Below are 20,481 nucleotides of genomic sequence, written 5' to 3' on the forward strand. Positions count from 1 at the left end.
TAGAGGCCGTACTTTATTCACTATATTTATGAATAGTCAGACAAGACAGCTATAAGGACTAAGAGATAAGGGAGAGACTGATCATTTATTTCACACAGAGTCACTGTTTTTGGTGATTTCCCCTTAGTCTGTTATTACGTCACACATTGATAGCTGCACTGCTGGGGAGAGGGAACACTAGTTGCAGACAGGACAGACAGCACTACAGATTTGTAAAAGGAGAGACAGACTGAGGCGGGGAGGGACAGGGGAGTAGCTGGGCAGAATTAAGGCAAGGGAGTGTCTGTTCGGTTCAGCAGCCTTTGGGAGTGTCTCCGAATCTGTCAGTGCTGGGAGGAGACTGCAGAGAGAGCAGAGCAGGAAGGGGGAGAAAGAACAAATCTCAGGCTGCGGGACAGAGAGACAGCAAGAGACCCCAGGCACAGAAATCTCCCTCTACAGGTGTGTCTCACTGAGCCTCTGCACAGGGCTGCTTACATTAATTGTCCTGTCACTCTGACAGGCACTTTTACTCTGCCTGCATTCTTATATGTCTTCCAAGGGGTGGGGAAAAGCCAAATGCCAGCCATAGGGGGGGTTTACTTATAGGGGGCAGACAGAAATAGGCACAATGTACCAGTGTCAAACAACTCCCCCCTCTTCTCTTGGACTTTTACATGTTTCCGTTTTACCTTGAGTTGTGCTGTTGTTTATAGGTGGAATGAGATGGCTGCTTTATGCAGTGCTTATTTGCCTGCTCATCCTGCCCAATTATATATAGAAGTATTATTAATATTATGATTTATATAGCGCCAGCATATTTCGCAGCGAGTAATATGGGGTAGTGGCAATGTTGCAGTGCAGCTTGCATTTAATCATCAATTGTCAATAGTTATTTTTTTTCACTTGAGTGACTTGCTGATACAATAATTGCAGCAATGAACACTACTGCCAGGATCTAAATATATAAAAACTATTGCCAGGATCCTAATATATAAACACTACTGCCAGGATCTAAATGCAAAGGGAGTTGTAGTTGCACCGCAACACGTATGTTCCATGATGAATCACAGTGATCAATGCCTGCCCCTAATGTATCTGTGTTCTTGCAGAGAAGCTGATTTTCCAGCATAAAGTGCCACTACTTATTACAATAGAGACACGCGTGCATTAGAGATACAGCTTGCACAGAAATACAAGAGTTAAATTGAGCCCTGTCCTCAAGAGCTTACAATTGAATAGTGCCATTTAAGCTCACTGTCTGTCACTGTAGCTCTTATCCCTAAAATATCCATAAAATATGGTAAAATGTATTCATGTTTTTATCTCGTGCAGCTTTAACCCTCCCTGGTAATTGAACCCAGCTCGCCTGCTGTTGTTGTAGAGATGGCTGAAGAAGTGATCGTGCCAGTTTATGCCACTGGGATTTCGGCGCAGCTGCAGAAGCAACGTGATCAAGATCTGGGTGTAGGGAAACATGAGAATGCAGTCAAATTTCTGGGACAGGATTATGACAGGATTCGCCACGAGTGCCTGCAAAACGGAACCCTCTTTAAGGACGACACATTCCCAGCCTCTGCTTACTCTCTGGGTTTTAAGGAGCTCGGCCCAAACTCATCCAAAACCTATGGTGTAAAATGGGTTCGGCCTTCGGTAAGTGACTGTTTGCCCTGTAACAGCCAAGCTGCAGGTTCCTTGGAAACTCGTTCTCTCGAAAGCTCCAATTTACGGGATGGCCGTCTCCCATAGATTAAATTTTATCCACATAATCCAAATTTTTAAAAAAATATTTCCTTTTTTCTCTGTAATAATAAAACAGTACCTTGTACTTGATCCCAACTAAGATACAATTAATCTATATTGGAAGCAAAACCAGCCTATATGTTTTATTTAATGTTTACATGATTTTCTAGTAGACTTAGGGTATGAAGATCCAAATTACGGAAAGATCCGTTATCAGAAAACCCCAGGTCGCTAGCATTCCGTATAACAGGTGCCATACCGGTACTTTTTTTTTCTGTATTGGTCAGTATTCGTATATAATCGGTATGTATGATGTATTCACTCTAATGTTGTACAACGCAGCGGACTCTGTAGGTGCTTTATAAATATGTGTTAATGATAATATAGCCCGCCATTCACAAAATGTCATCCCAGAGCCTGCAGAGAATTTCCACTGATACAGAGACAGGAGTAGCCTTGGTGTATCACCCTTGCTGCAGGGCGAAGCATATGAAAGGCACTAGAAGTATTTTTAGGTGGTTTTCCTGTTCCTCTGAAGTAGGGTTCTCCCAGCTCAGTGCCAAATTTTCAGCAAAATCTGTAAAATGTTCTTTTGTAGCAGAAAATCATGAGATATCTGATGTTACATGGCAATAATCCGGGACAGCACTTCCCATTTTTAAGAATCAACTGCACATTTCAAGTAAAAAGGCTTCCCATGGTTTCCTGTTGCACGGCACAGGGAATGTCACAAGTGCCTGTGAATGTTAGAACCGGCTTTTATATATGGGAGCTGACGTGTTAGAATGAAGGGTGATTGTCAAGAACATCAGTCACCCCTTCTCCCCAAAAATGGGGCTCATTTATAAACACTGGGCAAATTTGCACCCGGGCAGTAAACCATAGCAACCAATCAGTGATTGGCTTTTTTCAGCTGCACGTTGAACACTGAAACATCCCAGTGTTTATAAATGAGCCCCAATGTGTGTTGAGCCACATCTCCTTGAGAGCTGCGAGGATGTTTTTAACATGTAACATGACACTCCTCTCTTTAGTTTAGCTTTAGGGCATTTCAGCCATTAACATACCTGTATACAGAGAAAAGTCATGCACTATTTCATGTGTCCAAAATACAGTCCCACTGGAGAGGAGTCTGCCCCTGCTGCTGCCAGTGTTTGGTTACTGATGGGAGCTTAGGGATAAATCTAAATTTTTAAACATTTTATTGGTTGTGTTAACATTTACTTTAATTACTATTTTTAAATAAGTTGTTGTCCCATACAAGCTGCATCTCTGCACCCTGATTGAATTATTAGTCACCATTAGTGGGGAGTACAAGGGGTACTGCCCCGGTGATGTAATCATTTGCTGATGGTGGTGTTGCTTGTGCAGTAGTGCGTGGGGTTTGGGTAGATAATGGGTGGGAGATTTAGCATAATGGGTGTGGCCATGGTGGATCAGGAGTGTGGTCATGCATGCAGAGCTATCTTTTTTCCATTAGGGCAGCACCATAGTTCAGCTCTCTTCTGTGCCTGCATACGGAATCACTATCGGCCCAGTTGTTTTTTTCCTATCCAATTAGAGTTGCCACTCGGCTGGTATTTTAACGGCCTAACCGGTAAGACACCTGCCAAGGCCGGGTCCGGTATTACAAATTTACCGGCAATGCAGTTGCCGGTAATTTGTAATACCCTTTAAAACAAAAGCCCTTGGCCTGCCCCCAATTCATGCAGAACTTACCTTTTTTCCAGCGCTGTGGACATTGCTGCGATGTTGCTCCGCCCCTTTTTCGGCACGCCACGTGGCTTCGACCCCTTTTGCATCACGGACCGCCCCCTTTTGGTGCCTGCTCCCCACTGACCGGTAATCTTTTTCAGTAAAGTTGGCAACCCTATATCCAATACAGGTATGGGGGTTTCCAGATAATGGATCTTTTCATAATTTCGATCTTCGTACCTCAACTCTACTAGAAAATCATGTAAACAAACTAAACCCAATAGGCTGATTTTTCTTTTAATAAGGATTAATTATATCTAAGTTGGGGTCAAGTACAAGGTACTGCTTCATTATTACAGAGAAAAAGGAAATCAATTTTAAAAATTCGAATTATTTGCTTACAATAGAGTCTATGGGACCAGGGCCGTGCCGCGCCGCACAGGCGCCCAAGGCAAGTGCGCTGCAGTTGTTACTTCTTTTGCGCTTCTGCACATGCGCAAACTGGCGCGAATGTGCTTTGCCGAGATATACATTCGCGCGCATGCGCAGGAGCGCAAGAAGCCGCAAAAAGTTCATAGAGTCGGGCACCGGACTGGGGGTAGGCGACAGAGGAGGTGCGTGCCCCCCTGGCTTTGCGCCCTAGGCACGTGCCTACTCTGCCTACCCCTAGTTCCGGCCCTGTATGGGACATAGGCCTTCCGTAATTTGGAGGTTTCTGGATAATAGGTTTCCAGATAATGGATCCCATACCTGTACCTAGAAAAGCAAAAATCCCATACCAGGTTCACTTGGCATGTAGGTTACTATAATTTCTGCAGCAACACTTTATAAAAGCCAAAAGGTATGGTAGCCGGTTTCCAAGCTGTCCAATTGGCTCCCATTGCACAGATGCACTAACCTGCTCCTTCTATATGGTCTCAAATTCTTCCACGCGATCTTCTTCCTGCTTTGACCGGCGCATGCCAAAAGTCACGGAGTGAAATCGGAAAACTTTGTGACTTTTGGCGCATGCGCAGTAGATCCGTACCGGCGAAATGCTCCTACTGCGCATGCGCCAAAAACGCCGGTCAGGAAGAAGATCGCGTGGAAGAAGATGGCGTCTGTGAACTCCGTGGACTGGACCTGCGCAGAGGGGTAAGTAACAAGTTAGGGGCATTTGCCCAGTGAGACAGCTAGGCCAGGGGGGAGGAGCGAGGGGAAGCAACACAGGGGAGGGGGGGAGGGTTTTTGCGCCCAGGGGGTTTCCTTCTCCTTTAAAAGCAAACATCTTATTGGTTGCCGTGGGTTACTGCTCCTGGGCAAACCTAGTGCCTTATGTTACATAGGGGGCCGATATATTAATTGAACCTGGCATATAGCTGTAGAATAGCTGTTAAATACAATACAAAATGAACTAAAGTATTGTTCTTAGAAACATAAATGCTTCTGCCATATGCTCCTTCATAGAAACTCTTAAATCTGATTTGATTAATTTCAGTGCTTGTATTTAAAGTTATTAGGAGTTGAAGTCAGTCCGACTCCAGATACCCAAAATTGTTTCCGACTCTGACTCCACGACTCTGATTCCGACTCCACAGCTCTGCTGAAAACCCAATAAAATGTAAAATAATAAATAAAGACTATATTACGTGATTATGCTAATATTCTGGAATTCATTTAAAAAAAAAAAAAGTCCAAGCCGTGTTAAGTTTGATTCTTTTTTGGGTAAGGTGTGGAACAGGAAATTCCTGACCCGCAGATTAATACTTCGGGTATTCTAGGTTCTTTTTACACTTTGTTAATCTGTAATTAGCAGTGATACAATCAGGCCCTGTTGCTACTTTTAAGTGTTTCTCTGAGCTGTGGAGCCAAGTCATCCTGCAATAAGGGAATATAAGTCTCTACCGTATGGGCAAAATTATGTGGACATCCCTTATAATAATTTCACAGAATCAACATCAATGATTTTGGTAAAACGTTTAGGTGAATCTTGTTGCAGACTGTAGCAGGCATGTCTTTTTGAGGTGCAAACCTCAGACAAAAACAACTTCTGGTATTTATTCTTTATTCCCTGAGGTCAAAATGTTTCTATCTGCACAGTCTTGCTGACACTAAATTCAGTGCACACAGTAATTTGGCTGGTGGAGGGTAGAAGCAGCTCTGGTCAAGTAGAAGCAGAATAACTGGATTATTTACATTTCTTTACAATGATTGTGTCCTTGCTGACCCTGGCAGTGGCATAGATTGTGGGGGTACAGGGCAACCAGCAATTTTCTGGTGATAGGGAATTAGGGATGGGTCTATTTAAGAACCACTAGTACCTAAAAAATATATTCATACCATATAACAGGTATTCTTATACAGTACTTAAAGTGTTTTCTTTAATACACTATCAATACAGTTTAAAGGGACTGTTCACCTTCCAATGAACTTTTAGTATGATGTAGTGAGTGATATTCTGAGACAATTTGCAATTGGTTTTCATTTTTTATTATTTGCCGTTTTTGAGTTATTTAGCTTTTTATAAGCAGCTCTCGGGTTTGCATTTTCAGCAATCTGGTTGCTAGGGTGCCAATCATCCTAGCAACCATACACTAAAGAGACTGGAAAATGAATAGGAGATAGGTTTGAATAGAAAGACAAGTAATAAAAAGTAGCAATAACAATACATGTATAGCCTTGCGGAGCATTCGTTTAGATGGGGTCAGTGACCCCCCTTTGAAAGCTGGAAAGAGTCAGAAGAAAAAGACAAATGATAAAAAATAAATGATGACAACCAAATGAGAAGTTGCTTAGAATGGATCATTCTATAACATACTAAAATTTAACAGAAAGGTGAACCACCGCTTTAATAACCATAACGATGTTTCTTGAAGCAGTTTGCTTAAAGAAGTGGTTCACCTTCTTAACTTTCAATAGGTTATAGAATGACCCATTTTAAGCAACTTTTCAATTGGTCTTCATTATTTATTGTTTAGAGTTTTTGAATTATTTGCCTTCTTATTTTGACTCTTTCCAGCTTTCAAATGGGGGTCACTGACCCCATCTAAAAACAAATGCACTGCAAGGCTACAAATGAATTGTTACTGCTACTTTCTATTCAGGCCTCTCCTATTCATATTCTAGTCAAATCAGTGCATGGTTGCTAGGGTAATTTGGACCCTAGCAATCAGATAGCTGAACTTGTAAACTGGAGAGCTGCCAAATAAAACGCTAAACAACTCAAAAACCACAAATAATAAAAAATAAAAACCAATTGCAAATTGTCTCAGAATATCCCTCTCTGTGTCATACTAAAAGTTAATTCAAAGGTGACCCACTCTACTGCATCCCACTAGCCCCATTGATTTCAATGGGAGGCACACAGAAGTGCAGGTGGGTGCATTGTTATTCATGAAAATGCGCTGCTGAGTGATTTCAGGCAGAAAAGGGCTCAGACTTTTTTCATATTAAGGAAGTGGGTGATGCAGGAAGCTGTTATTGGCAGTTCTGCAGACAGAGCAATCCTATGCGTGACACCTCTCTTCAGCACTTATTAAATGAATTTTGCTTTCCTGTAATAGCCATATCAGTAAGTACCCCTAAGAGACCAGTAGCTGGTGATCACTATTGTGCTTATTACATGTACATAAATCGAAATAAACTGCCTGCTCTCAGGTCATTAGTAAGAAGAGATAAACGTAATCTCTCTTTACGGCCTGCAAGGTATTGATAGAACTGATTCATTTCCTCTATGTCTGAATATATACGGGCATATTATAAATTGCATCCTGCAGTAGATAACTGTTGTAGATAAGGCCAATTTCATCATCTTAATTCCAAAAATAATCAGGCGTCCTTGTATATATGTATATGGATATATTGTAATTCTACTTTTTATTACTTTTACCTTTTTCTATTCAGGCCTCTCCTATTTATATTCCAGTCTCTTATTCAAAGCAATGCATGGTTGCTAGGGGAATTTGCAAACCGGAGAGCTGCTGAATAAAAAGCTAACAAATAATAAAAAATGAAAACCAATTGAAAATTGCCTGTAAATTATGCTCTCTACATCATACTAAACGTTAACTGAAAGCTGAACAATCCCTTTACATAAGTGATCATAGCTTATTGCACTTCCCCTATCTGTCCCAAACCCTATGAGAAAATCCTGATTGTGGCATATGCACTTTGTCAATGACATTTTACTATTCATCTAAGTGCCACATTTGTGAATTCATCCTCTGATATATGTCTTATTTATAGTAGCGATGCACTGAATCCAGGATTCGGCCTTTTTCAGCAGGATTCGAATTCGGCTGAATCCTTCTGCCTGGCCAAATCAAATTCTAATTTGCATATGCAAATTAGTAGTGGGGAGGGAAATTGCGTGACTTTTTGCCACAAAACAAGGAAGTAAAAAATGTTTTCCCTTCCCACCCCTAATTTGCATATGCAAATTAGGATTCGGATTCGGTTTGGTATTCGTCCAAATCTTTCGCTAAGGATTCGGGGGTTTGGCTGAATCCAAAATAGTGGATTCAGTGCATCCCTAATTTTATATCACATGATTTGATGTCAAATGTCATGTTTTAGTGCGGCTACAGTTGTCGTAGAGGCTGATAGATACTCATTTGATATTTGTCATGGATACTGATTGATATGATTGTATGTTTGGGGTCTTCATGATATGCACCCCATGGTTGTTAGGGGTCTGACTGCTATTCACCTGATGTCATGAATTGTAACAATAATTGTTTTGGTTTTGATTGATACTGAACCAGTGCTTTGTGTACTTGTGCTTTTATTTCTACCAGACAAAACACCTATCTGCTTTAGGTCCATGGCATATGGTGGTGCATATTTGCCAGTGGAGAAGTATCTGAATGTGTTCATTTTATCTGCCGGAGGAATGTACACCCCATGTGATATGGGCCCAATAGCTGACTCTCTCCATGAAAGCTTACCAACAAATGATGCCCTTTAGCGCTCTGGCAGACAAACAGATTTGTCACCTGCAGGCTGAACATATTTCCTGCAAGCAACAAATCCCTCAGGGTGCCATTGCTTTTAGGTTAAAACAAATATTTCATTTGAAGCATAAATCCACTGTGCCAAGACATGTGCCAGCTATTGCCTCTGCAGCCCACACACATGTTGTGTATTGTGTAAAGAAACGCACCCAGTCTCTTTACTAAATATTTTCATTCTTTTCCAGCTTCATTGAATAAGATCCGTAGAACTACGAGAGACTACTTGTCATGGGATAATGTTAGTTTTTCTCTCTGATTCATTTTTCTTTCTGAACTAAAAAAAACGTCTTTTTATTTTCTGCAGCAACTCGTCTCCAACCCACAGTTTATTGTCGATGGTGCCACAAGAACAGACATCTGTCAGGGAGCATTGGGTAAGGACATGCTTGCTTTCATTATTATCAACGGCACTTGACCAGTAAAAACTAAATACTAATGGGTTGTCTTTGTAAATATATATTTATACTATATACACACATACACTACACATACACTATATAATACTTCATGTAATAAAAGGCCAGTAAAAGTTAATTTGCAGTTAAGTTTGCACCATATAAAGTAATGCTTAGCAACCAGTCAGCAAGTAGCATATTCTGTACATACCTGTTTAAAACCACCTGTTGCTGTGGGTTACCAGATCCAGTGCAACCATTGGCACTTTTTTTGCGTTGCTGCATTAAAGGTTGGGCCGGGTCTAGTAGCTCATATCTACCCTAGCTAGCTGATACTTTGTTGCTTTGTTTTACTGTAACTGGCACAAATTATGCTTCCTATATTACAGTACTATATGATTACATTGCATGAAGAGAAGTGGAGCCCAGGCATAAGATGGTCATACACATACTAATAGTCTCTTACAAAAAGATTATTGGTACATCTTTGGTGCAACCCCAGTCCCAGCCAATATCCATAGTCCATGTACTATAGATATCCATCAGGAGGGTGTGAACATTAAGGGCAGGGGCAGACTTAAGAGGATCATCTGCATTCCTCAGTGTGCATTTTTTACGTGGGCAGAAGAAAGCAGATCTGCTGTCATTTGCTCCTTTGTCTAGTCCCAATGACAGACACAGCGTTGGCTGGTGTGAAGCCACATTGAGTGGATTCCAGAGTTAAATTGCAAACTTTTGCCAAAATCTTCTCAGTGTAGATCCACAGTGGCTGGCAATGGTGTTACACAAAGTAACGCATGACAGTGGATCCACTTTCCTCTGTCTGCATACTAACTGATTTCTGAGGAAAGTGGATTATCTGCTCAGTGTGCCCTTGCCCTACAGCTACCTACCTCTCAGTCTGTGTATAAACACAGTCCAAGAATAAGTCCCTCCACTCACTTGAACCTTCTCTTGTTCTTGCACCTGGAGCTGCTGCATTGGTGGAGGTGCAGGCATATGGAGCGGATTTTGGTGGAGAAATGCATACTTACATATTATGGCACCAAAATCTACATTAAAACGCTAATTGTGTGGCATTAGCCTTAATCTCCTGTTTGACCAGGTTGGCCAGTGCATGGTGCATCAGCAAATGAAGAAGTGAAAACAAGCCACATTTGATGCTCTTTGCGTGAATGACCAAAACAATGGTTCCCATCCGTTTGGCTTGTGGGCTGATTGGCTGGAGAGTAAAAGATCGGCCTGTGTTTGGCTGCTTTTAAAGGGGTTGTTTAACGTTGAGTTAACTTTTATCATGATGTAGAGAGTGATATTCTGAGTCAATTTGCAACTGGTTTTCATTTTGTATTATTTTTTGTTTTTGAGTTATTTAGCTTTTTATTTAGTTGCTCTACAGTTTGCAATTTTTGCAGTCTGGTTGGTACGGTTCATATTATCCTAGCAACCATGCATTGATTTGAATAAGAGACTGGAATATGAATAGGAGAGGGCCTAAATAGAAAGATTAGTAATATAATAATAATAATAATAATAATTATAGCAATAGCACTAAAATAATAATAAACAAATAATAAATAAATAATAAATAAATAATAATAGTAATAGCACTAAAAAAATAAAAAAAGAGGAATAATAAAAATTAGCAATAACAATAAATTAGTAACCTTACAGAACATATGGGGTCAGTGCCCCCTTTTGAAAACTGCAAAGAGTCAGGAGAAAATGGCAAATAATTAGAAAACTATAAAAAATATATAATGAAGAAAAGTTGCTTAGATTTGGCCATTTTATAACATACTAAAAGTTATCCTAAAGGTGAACCACCCCTTTAATATCAGCTAGATGGCAATTTGTTCTCCTAGAGGCTCTGGTTAGTTTAGCTGAGATTTTGGAGTGAACACAGATATGTATGGAAATAGAACAGTTTTTATACACAGTAAAACCCCTATTTTATGTTTTTCAGGGGACCAGAAAAAAATGGTGTAAAATCAGCGAAATGTATTATGCCTTAAACATCACTTTACCAATAGGCGGGACCATAAGAAAACAATGTAAAATGTGGGGGAAACTTAAGATCAGGGGATCTAAATCTGAATACAGTAATACTGTATTTGTAACCGTGTTTGAATAAATGTTGTCAAAGGAGAACTTAAACTTAAAAAGTTCTGAAAACACTGATTTAGAGCAAGTGGCTGGGAAAATGTGCATAATTGCGTTATTATTTATGAAGCAGTCTTTCAGCAGAGTGTGTGTAGTATATTATAGTTTATTTTGTGTGCTGTATCTGGATTTCACTGCTATAGAGACAGTTGGACTGATTAGCAACTGTGGTTTTTAGTTCCTTGATGTGCTTAGATCTGCCGGCTAGTGTCGTGTGCAGCTGTTGTGTGAGCACAGCCCTCCTAATGTGGGAGGAACATTGCGTGTGTGTTGCTGTGTGTGTGTGTTGCTGTGTGTGTGGCACAGGGATTCCCTCAGGCGTCACCCACTCCTGTTCTATCACATTTTTCTTCTCTGACTCACTGCTCATTAGCTGGGCGTGCCTGGCCTTATCTGATTTGTCTGTGTTTCTATATATCAGGGTTACTAGGGGCAAATTTTATTTTATTCAGTCATATAAATCCCTCGCTATTCCATAAACAAACCCATAAATGTACTCATTTGTATTCAGCCTTTGTCCTTGTAATATAAATCTCTGTGCAAACATGCATGCATTCATCCTTCTTTCGGATTGTAAGCTCATTTGTGCAAGGTCCTTTTTACCTTTTGTATTGGTTGTTTTTTTATGTATATACTGTACATTCAGTAAATACACCCATTTACCGTACAGCGCTGCAGAATATGTTGGCGCTTTATAAATATGTGTAAATAAAACCATGCTGCTGGATTTCTACATGGCTACTGGGTGATATACATGTGTGTGTGCATATATTAGTGTGCATCTATGAATTAAAGGAATTGTTCAGTGAATAAAAACTGGGTAATAAGATAGGCTGTGCAAAATAAAAAATGGTTCTAATTTAGTTATTTAGGCAAAAATGTAACCTATAAAGGCTGGAGTGACATACATAACAGAACACTTCTTCCTGCTTTGCAGCTCTCTTGGTTTCCACTGATTGGTAACTGCTTGTTAACTAATCAGTGACTTGAGGAGGGGGGGCACATGGGTCATAACTGTTGAATCTGAGCTGAATGATGAGGATCAATTGCAAACTCACTGAACAGTTATGTCCCATGTGGCCCAGCTTAAAGTCGCTGACTAACTCAGAGTTAGAGAGCTGAAAAGCACAAGTAGTATTCTGGCTATTGTGTTAGACATCCACTCCAGCCTATTTAGCCAGTTTTTATTTTTACACTGAACTGTTCTTTTAAAGCATATCTCTACTTTTGCCCAATTGATTTAGTTTTTTTTTTGCCCAAATGGTAGCCCCGTTCCCAATGTATTATTATTTCTCCTTGCCTTGTCTCATCAGCAGCACCTCCTCACCACTCTCTGCCCCCTGTTATTGCCACCTTACCAACATTGAGTGTGCATCAACTCTATTCTCAAAAGCTAGTTTTGTAGCCCTAGCAACGTGTGGCTTTTTACAGGGATCATGAACATGCCCATCCAGGGGGCATGCACTAGGGAATTAACTTCAGCCTGAATGTAGTGGTAATCCCTGGAATCCTGAAGCAGCCTAAAACGGTTGTGGTATCCGTAACATAGCAGGCACCTACAATGACACTCGGTGCCATTGTAGGTGCTGCATTGTGGGTAAAACACCCTTAAATGGGTTCTTCACCTTTTAGTTAACTATAAGTATGTTACAGAATGACTAATTTTAAGCAACTTTTTAGTTGATCTTATTAATTACTTTGTCTAGGTTTTTAATTATTTGCCCCTTCTTCCTTCTTCTTTCTGACTTTTGAATAGGGGCCATTGACCCCATCTAAAAACAAATGCTCTGTAAAGCTATAAATGTACAGTTAATCAGAATATCACTCTCTAAATCATACTAAAGGTTAACTCAAAGGCAAACAACCCCTTAAATGCTTTATAATTGTGCCCAACTGCCCTTTTCACTTACCCGCACTGATCCACCTCCTTTCCTTACTACCTTGTACATCTCCATAATTCTTGTGTTGTCTATATTTATTCTGTACAGGTGACTGTTGGCTCCTCGCTGCTATCGCCTCCCTCACATTAAACGAAACAGTCCTGCACCGTGTAGTACCTCATGGCCAGAGCTTCCAGGAGAACTATGCTGGCGTCTTTCATTTTCAGGTCGGGGAAAAAAAATCTATTTACTTTCATTATCTGTAACAAAACCCAGTGTCGGACTGGGGCTCACTGGAGAATCTGACCACAACAATTCAATAACATATACATGTGCTAAATGTAATAAATATTATATAGGCCTAGGGTGGAAATAATAAAGGGCACTAGGGCAAGAGCCCCCAGCAGGCAAGTCTGACCCTTAAGCCAGTAGGAGACATATTGTAAGCATTCACACCTGTGTATCGGGTTGCCACCTTTGTAAAAATGTTTTACCGGGGGCAGGAACTAAAGGGGCGGTTTGTGATGCAAAAAGGGGCGATGCCACAACACAAAAGGGGCGGGCCACATTGTGCGAGGGCAAGATGAGGAAAAAAAGTATGTTTCCACCCGAGAGCAAGGCCTTTTCTTAAGGGTATTACAAATTACCAGCAGCTACATTTCCGGTAAATTTGTAATATCGGCCCCGGCCCTGGCAGGTGTTTTACCGGCCGGGGGGCACCCCTAGCTGTGTGGGAACTGCTTGGGGAAATCTCCCTCCAGAAAATGTTCCAGTCTGCACTCTTAGTACCGAATAAATCTGGACTAGAGTAACTACCTATTGATTCATGATCAATGACTATTGAATATAAAAATATTATAAAGGTGTCTGCCCTACTCATTTTGAATATCTCAAAGCTGCCTCTAGAGTGGAAACTAGTAAACATTAAGGCACACAGGCTGTTGTTAGCGGCTGTTGTCAGTCCGTGTATTTTTGCAGGCTGAGAGAAGCAAATCTGCTCAGTGCTCCTGCTCCACTAATTTGAAACTGGTCAGCCACTGTGTGGCCACATACAGCAGAGCTGAAGCTGAGGTCAGTATTTGGGTTTTCTGCTGTGTCCGGAAGACTTGTGAACAGACTTGACGGATTTCAGCTCGAAATGCAAAGTCCTGCGTTTCTTTGCCGAAATCCGCCGAGTCTGTTCAAGCTGGAGCCAACACAAAGCTTCTGGAAGCGAGCAGACAAGAAGATTTGGCTAGTGGTGGGGGCTGAAAGTTCTGCCCGTCTGGTCCTAGCCTAAGGGCAGGGGCACACGGGCAGATTCAGGGATGACAATCTCCCCGAACTGCCTTCCCCCTGCCTTCCGCCTGCTATAATGACAAAACGCCAGCTCAATGGCACTCGCGGCACTTAGATTGCCGAAGTTGCCTCACGAGGAAACTTCGGACGACTTCGGAAATCAAATTGCCGCGAGTGCATTGCCGCAGTCGATTTTTCATTTTAGCATGCAGGAGGAAGGCAGTTCGGGGAGTTTGTCGCCCCGAAGAAGAGGCAATTAGTCGCCAGGCGACTAAATCTCCCCGAATCTGCCCTTGTGCTCCTGCCCTAAAGCTTGTCTTGAGTCAGCTAGAAGTATTATCTGCAAATCTTCATGTGTGATTATTAACCTTAGTACTTCCCTTTATCTGCCGAAATTTATTTAATTGCAGTGCTTTAACTACCTTGGAGGAGTAACTGTGATTAAATTTTAACCTGAAGCAAATGGAAAGCACTTACTGGTTTGAGTACATGCTTTACGTGTTCTAGAACACTGATGACACCCCTTGGTGGCTGTGTGTATAGCAATGCTTTAACTAGTTATTCACCCCTTTGTGTCCATTATCATCCTCTACAGCTGTGGCAGTTTGGCGAGTGGGTCGATGTGGTTATCGATGATTTGCTCCCTGTTAAAGATGGAAAACTTGTGTTCGTGCACTCGGCTTCTGGGAATGAGTTCTGGAGTGCTTTGCTGGAGAAGGCCTATGCCAAGTGAGTCTTTTCATTCCTATCTCATATCCTTATAAGTGTGCCGGCTTCACACAACATGATGTTTGGCCCTGAGTGGGGGATTATCCTGTACAGCAGGGGTGTCCAAAAGGTAGTTCGGGGTCTACCAGTAGACCTTTAGCAGTGATCATTAGATCTCAAGACACTGTCAACAAACAGCTTGTCTAAATCACCCTCCTATTTCATACTTTTCATTCAGATATTTATTATGGTAAGGTCACATAAGAAATAGGTTTTTTTAAATATAGCAATATAAATTCTCTTATAAATCAATATAATATTTAAGTAATATTTTCCATGGAACAGAATGCTAACAGTGATATTATGGATGTAGATCGTTATGGGGCATCACTAAAATTTGCTCATTCTGATTTTAAGACATTTTGCATGTGGCTGAATGTTGTGTGTGTTAAAATCCCTCATCTTCTTGCACAGGGAGGCACATTTATCAGAGGTCGAATTTTAAATTTCTGTGAGGTTTTTAAAAACACCCCTAAACTCCCATAAATTCGTAATTCGACCAATCGAAATGTATTAAAAAAAACTCGGATGAATTAAATCAAACTCGAATAGATTCTAATTTAGAAAACTCGATTCGAGTTTTTGCTCCAAAAAAAACTTGAATGCCAGGAAGGCTGCAAACAACTCCAAATTGATCCCTGGACGTCTCTCATTGACTTAAACAGCAATTCGGCTGGTTTTAGGTGGTGAAAAGTCGAATTCGAGTTCTTAAAAGGCCAGAGTATGATAAATCTCAAAATTCAAATTTTTTTAAAAAACGCAAATCGAATTTGAATAACTCCCTAGTCGAATTTAAGGTTTTTTTTCGAATTTTCAATTTAACCCTTGATAAATCCTTAGTGTACTGTTTAAATCTGTCATAACCACATTTTTCTCCATGTACAGGGCCAACGGTTGCTATGAGGCTCTTTCTGGAGGCAGCACATCAGAAGGGTTTGAGGATTTTACTGGAGGTGTTACTGAGTGGTATGAGATGAAGAAAGCACCTAAAGATCTGTTTAACATAATTCTGAAGGCACTGGAGCGAGGTTCCCTCATGGGCTGTTCCATTGATGTGAGTTTCCTTATTGTTCCCTCCAATACCCACGGCTGTTTCTGGGGTAACATGGGTGCTGATAAAGGAAAATATCAGTGTATCAGTCATTCAGCCTCAGTTCCAGGAATATTTAGAGCAGCAAATACAGATTCACCCCAAAACGATTGTTTCCCTGATCTATAGCTAAACTGTCTCTGCGGAACAACTGAGCCTGGCAACTGAGCTGCTTTTATTGTGTACATCTAGCTGTCACCCTAGAAGAGCTCTTGCTTGTGACAAATAAAATAGATGAATTATTATTGCTCTCTCCCCTACTAATAATTTCTGCTTCTAAATTCAGTCTTTAGCTTTTCTTAAATCCCCATGATCATGTCTTTCATGTTCTGAGTGCTGAATTGTTCTTTGTTTTCTTGTCTTCTTTTCTTTAGATCACTAGTGCCACTGATATGGAAGCCGTAACATTCAAGAAGCTTGTAAAAGGTCACGCATACTCTGTTACAGGGGCCAAAGAGGTAATGCTTGACCATACTTAAACTATATTGCTTTCTTTAGTGATTATAATATACTATACTATTATACTCTTATCAGAACTCTATAGATTCATACAGTATATTACACCTTTAAGCTACAAAGATTTGTTTAATGCCAGAATTAGCATTATTGGTAAACTGCAAGTGATTCAGCTGAAAGTCTTATGTAGAATGTCATTTTATCAGGCTCTATGACAGCAAGCTTTTCTATTCATGTGGAGTTTTGCTAGGGACTGGGAGGTGTGGAACTATATATACTATTATGTTTAAGACAGTTTGGTGAAAATCTGCCAACCTAAATTAGATACGGTATGTATGGCCAAGACTGGGGATTCTGGTTTTCTGGTATGTTGTCCTTGTTTTTCCAAGAGAAGGATCAGATTATGGACAGCAGCAGGAGGGTGCAACTGGCTCCTTCCAGTAGAGATATCAATGGTTTCAAAGATTTCAGAAATAATCTCCTTTTCAGATGCACAATGCACACTTTCCTCCATGATTATGTACCAAGGAAACTGTTAGATTCTTAGGGCAGAGATACACGCTCAGTTTCAGGGAGATTTAGTCGCGCCGACTATTTATATTCTAGCTGGCGGGAGGCAGTTTGGGGAGATTAGTCGTCCCGAAGAAGAGAAGAATTTGTCGCCGGGCTACTAATCTCCCCCCGAATCTGGACGTGTGTCTCTACCCTTAGAAACAAATAATTTGAAGATAATAATAAGCTGACAAAAGCATTATCTCTCTGTACATTATTATTGGGTCATTTCTTTAAGCACTTGTGGGTGCTTTTCTGTGATAATTTCATTGTATCTCTCCTAATAATTGATTTCATTGTGCTTGTTCTGTCTAAGATCAACTTTAGGGGTCAGAACACCAAGCTGATTCGGATGCGAAACCCATGGGGTGAGGTGGAATGGACAGGCGCATGGAGCGATAAGTAAGGCCAAGATTATACCTACACTTTCTTTTCTAATAAAGTAAACCCGGCACAAATCAGGTCACCATGTTTTTTCATTCCCCCCATCAGTGGACCTCACTGGGTTTTTATAATAATGATCACATCTCACTGGTCAGACCATCAGTCGCAGACCGCATCTAGAGTCTGATACAGTTCTGGGGGCGGATAGGTTATTCCAAAATATATTAGATGAACTGTAGCTCACCGATATCAATTGCTTTCTTGGTCGTCCTGCAGGCTATTCTGTGTTAATACCCTAAATGATTTGCTCAAGAAAGATAGAAATGCAGGACATATCCACGGCAGTAGTCTGAGACTGCAAAAAATCCTTTTATTGGGGAGGTGAATATCCAAAGCCACTGGGGGCGGATAGCTAGTTCTAGTGTACCCAAATCAATAGCCTATGAGTAAGTGCCCATTTGGCACGAAACGCGTTACACTGCACATGTCCTAATAAAGATTTTCTAATGTTTCTAATTACTTTGACTACTGCATTACTACCATTGGGTCTCTTCTAATTTATACCGTAGTTTCCAAATTTTGGCAACCCTTGGAATGGGGGTCTTCTTCTTTAATTTATTTATTTTTTTATTTATTTTATTTTTATTACCCAAATCAATATCCAAATAAGCCCCAGTCAGATACTGGATGCATTAGTGATAATTTTTGACCCATACATGTACCAGCAGGCTACTTAACCTTGGTTAAGTGGAACCAAATCATCAGTCACTGTCTGCTCGAACATGGGCACCCGTTGTGCAGCTGAGTTGACATGCATTGGTCTATTAAAAACTTTCTTCTTTATAAAACATCTTGCCGTAGTCCTATGGTACACAGAAGACCCACACGAGGAGCCTGAGGGAACATTACAAATTTTATCTTAATTTTTTTCTGTATAGTTCATCTGAATGGAATTATGTGGGTCAAGCAGACAGTAACGAGTTGAGAATAAAGATGGAAGATGGAGAATTCTGGTGAGTCTAACAAATTTATCACACAAGCCATATATATTCTGTAAATGATACTCTTGCAATGAAACCTGTGTCCCATGTTAAAAATATGACAATATAAGTCAGAATTCCATGACCTGCCTCTGGCTTTGTGCTTTTATGTGGTCTTGTGGAACTCCTTGGTGACATCTCCTATGTTTACATTTATAATATATATTATTGATTGTAATTACTGAGATGCATGCAACAGTTTCTGCTTTATTAATTCCATAAATCAGCAGCCCTATGTTGCTTAAAAGTTCCCTGAACAATTTACTTTTCCTTCTCCTTTAATCTATTTAAATGACAGAAAATATCTGATTAGCTGCTATGCTTTAGGAGCTGGAACAATTTAGATACATTCTGATCTGTGTGGAAATTTTTTTAGACTTTAGAATCCCTGTAACTGAGGAAGTACTGAGTCCCCCTGGTATCATAAAAGTAGTATTAAGCTTAGAGAGAACATTAGTTGGTCTTTCAAAATGAGGCATTGCCGACCTCTTACACAAGCGTCTATAGAGTGTAGACTTTGGTTTTTAATTCTGAAAACAAGCACCTCATTTTCACTTTGTGCCTTTTCCCATAGGATGTCTTTTGAGGACTTCCTTCGTGAATTTTCCCGCCTTGAGATTTGTAACCTCACTCCAGATGCACTCACTGCCCGCAGATACCGCAAGTGGAACACAACAGTGTACAATGGTTCTTGGAGGAAAGGAAGCACAGCTGGCGGATGCAGAAATTTCCCTGGTAAGTGGAATCATTCCTTCGATGTATGGAAACTGGATAAGGGACTTCAATTCTGAATAATGGTATCGCTCAGATAGGATAGATCAAGAGATGACAATCACCAGCACAGTAGAACTGAAGAGCATGAATGAAGAACATGTTGTAAGGTTTGCTCAGGGGCTGGTAACCTAGAGTAACAACTGCAAGTGTTTTATTATAACCATCCTCACATTTGTAAGAGACCAGCAGAATCTATAAACAAAACATATATATCTTATAGTTCCCACATAATTGGTATATGGACTGAACTGGATTGCCAAGCTCTCTGGAAAGCAACACCAATGCCAGTACTTAAATCACCCATAAACACAAGTCCTTCTACCTTGTTACTCCCTCCCCAGCCATTGCAAACTGGCACAAGAATTTGTTAAAATAATATGGCATGCCTTTTTATAATAGATATTTGTGCATGCCTGCCTTGCAGCACAACAAGGTGGAAATACTACAGCAGAGATACCCCAGTCTCATTTGCTGAGATATTTGTGGGGGTATTTGTAAGTAGGAGTGGTAGCTTGAGAGAGTGCATAGAAAATTAAGGGGCACATTTACAAAGCTCGAGTGAAGGATTCGAATTAAAAAAACTTCGAATTTCGAAGTGTTTTTTGGGCTACTTCGACCATCGAATGGGCTACTTCGACCTTCGACTACTACTTCGACTTCGAATCGAACGATTCGAACTAAAAATCGTTCGACTATTCGACCATTCGATAGTCGAAGTACTGTCTCTTTAAGAAAAACTTCGACCCCCTACTTCGGCAGCTAAAAGCTACCGAAGTCAATGTTAGCCTATGGGGAAGGTCCCCATAGGCTTGCCTGTGATTTTTTGATCGAAGGATATTCCTTCGATCGTTGTATTAAAATCCTTCGAATCGTTCGATTCGAAGGATTTAATCGTTCGATCAAACGAATAATCCTTCGATTTGCGCTAAATCGTTCGACTTCGATATTCAAAGTCAAGCGATTTTAGTTCCTAGTCGAATATCGAGGGTTAATTAACCCTCGATATTCGACCCTTCTTACATCTGCCCCTAAGTAAAGGGCATACACTGGTGAAGGTTGATGTGAGTAGTGGTTCTAAATTTGGATAGTGATGATAGATGTCAGCATAATTTAAGAGTTTCATACTATGTCACACCATGATGGAGATAAAAACTGAGCGCACCCTTGTCCTTCAGACGCAAGGAAAATCATTTTTGCATCTGAAATCTATTCTTAAAGAATTTTGATATTGCATGATGGCAAGGGCAGAACTTTATTTATGGAGAATGGTTTAGGGCTTAGTGCTTTGTAGATCCT

At 40.6% G+C, this 20,481-nt stretch overlaps 1 protein-coding gene across 1 annotated transcript in view; it reads left to right on the forward strand.

Moving 5' to 3' along the window:
• The first annotated feature begins 358 nt into the window (after window positions 1–358).
• The window catches only part of capn1.L (calpain 1, (mu/I) large subunit L homeolog), a 32,614-nt gene continuing 12,491 nt past the window's right edge, over window positions 359–20,481 (forward strand). The window contains 10 exon segments of the mRNA NM_001087016.1: window positions 359–441; window positions 1,315–1,632; window positions 8,713–8,782; window positions 12,952–13,070; window positions 14,717–14,850; window positions 15,775–15,943; window positions 16,354–16,437; window positions 17,304–17,389; window positions 18,310–18,384; window positions 18,986–19,146. Coding sequence (NP_001080485.1) covers window positions 1,366–1,632; window positions 8,713–8,782; window positions 12,952–13,070; window positions 14,717–14,850; window positions 15,775–15,943; window positions 16,354–16,437; window positions 17,304–17,389; window positions 18,310–18,384; window positions 18,986–19,146 — 1,165 coding nt within the window. The 5' untranslated portion in view covers window positions 359–441; window positions 1,315–1,365.

Source organism: Xenopus laevis, chromosome 4L, assembly GCF_017654675.1.
Source record: "Xenopus laevis strain J_2021 chromosome 4L, Xenopus_laevis_v10.1, whole genome shotgun sequence".
NCBI lineage: Eukaryota > Metazoa > Chordata > Amphibia > Anura > Pipidae > Xenopus > Xenopus laevis.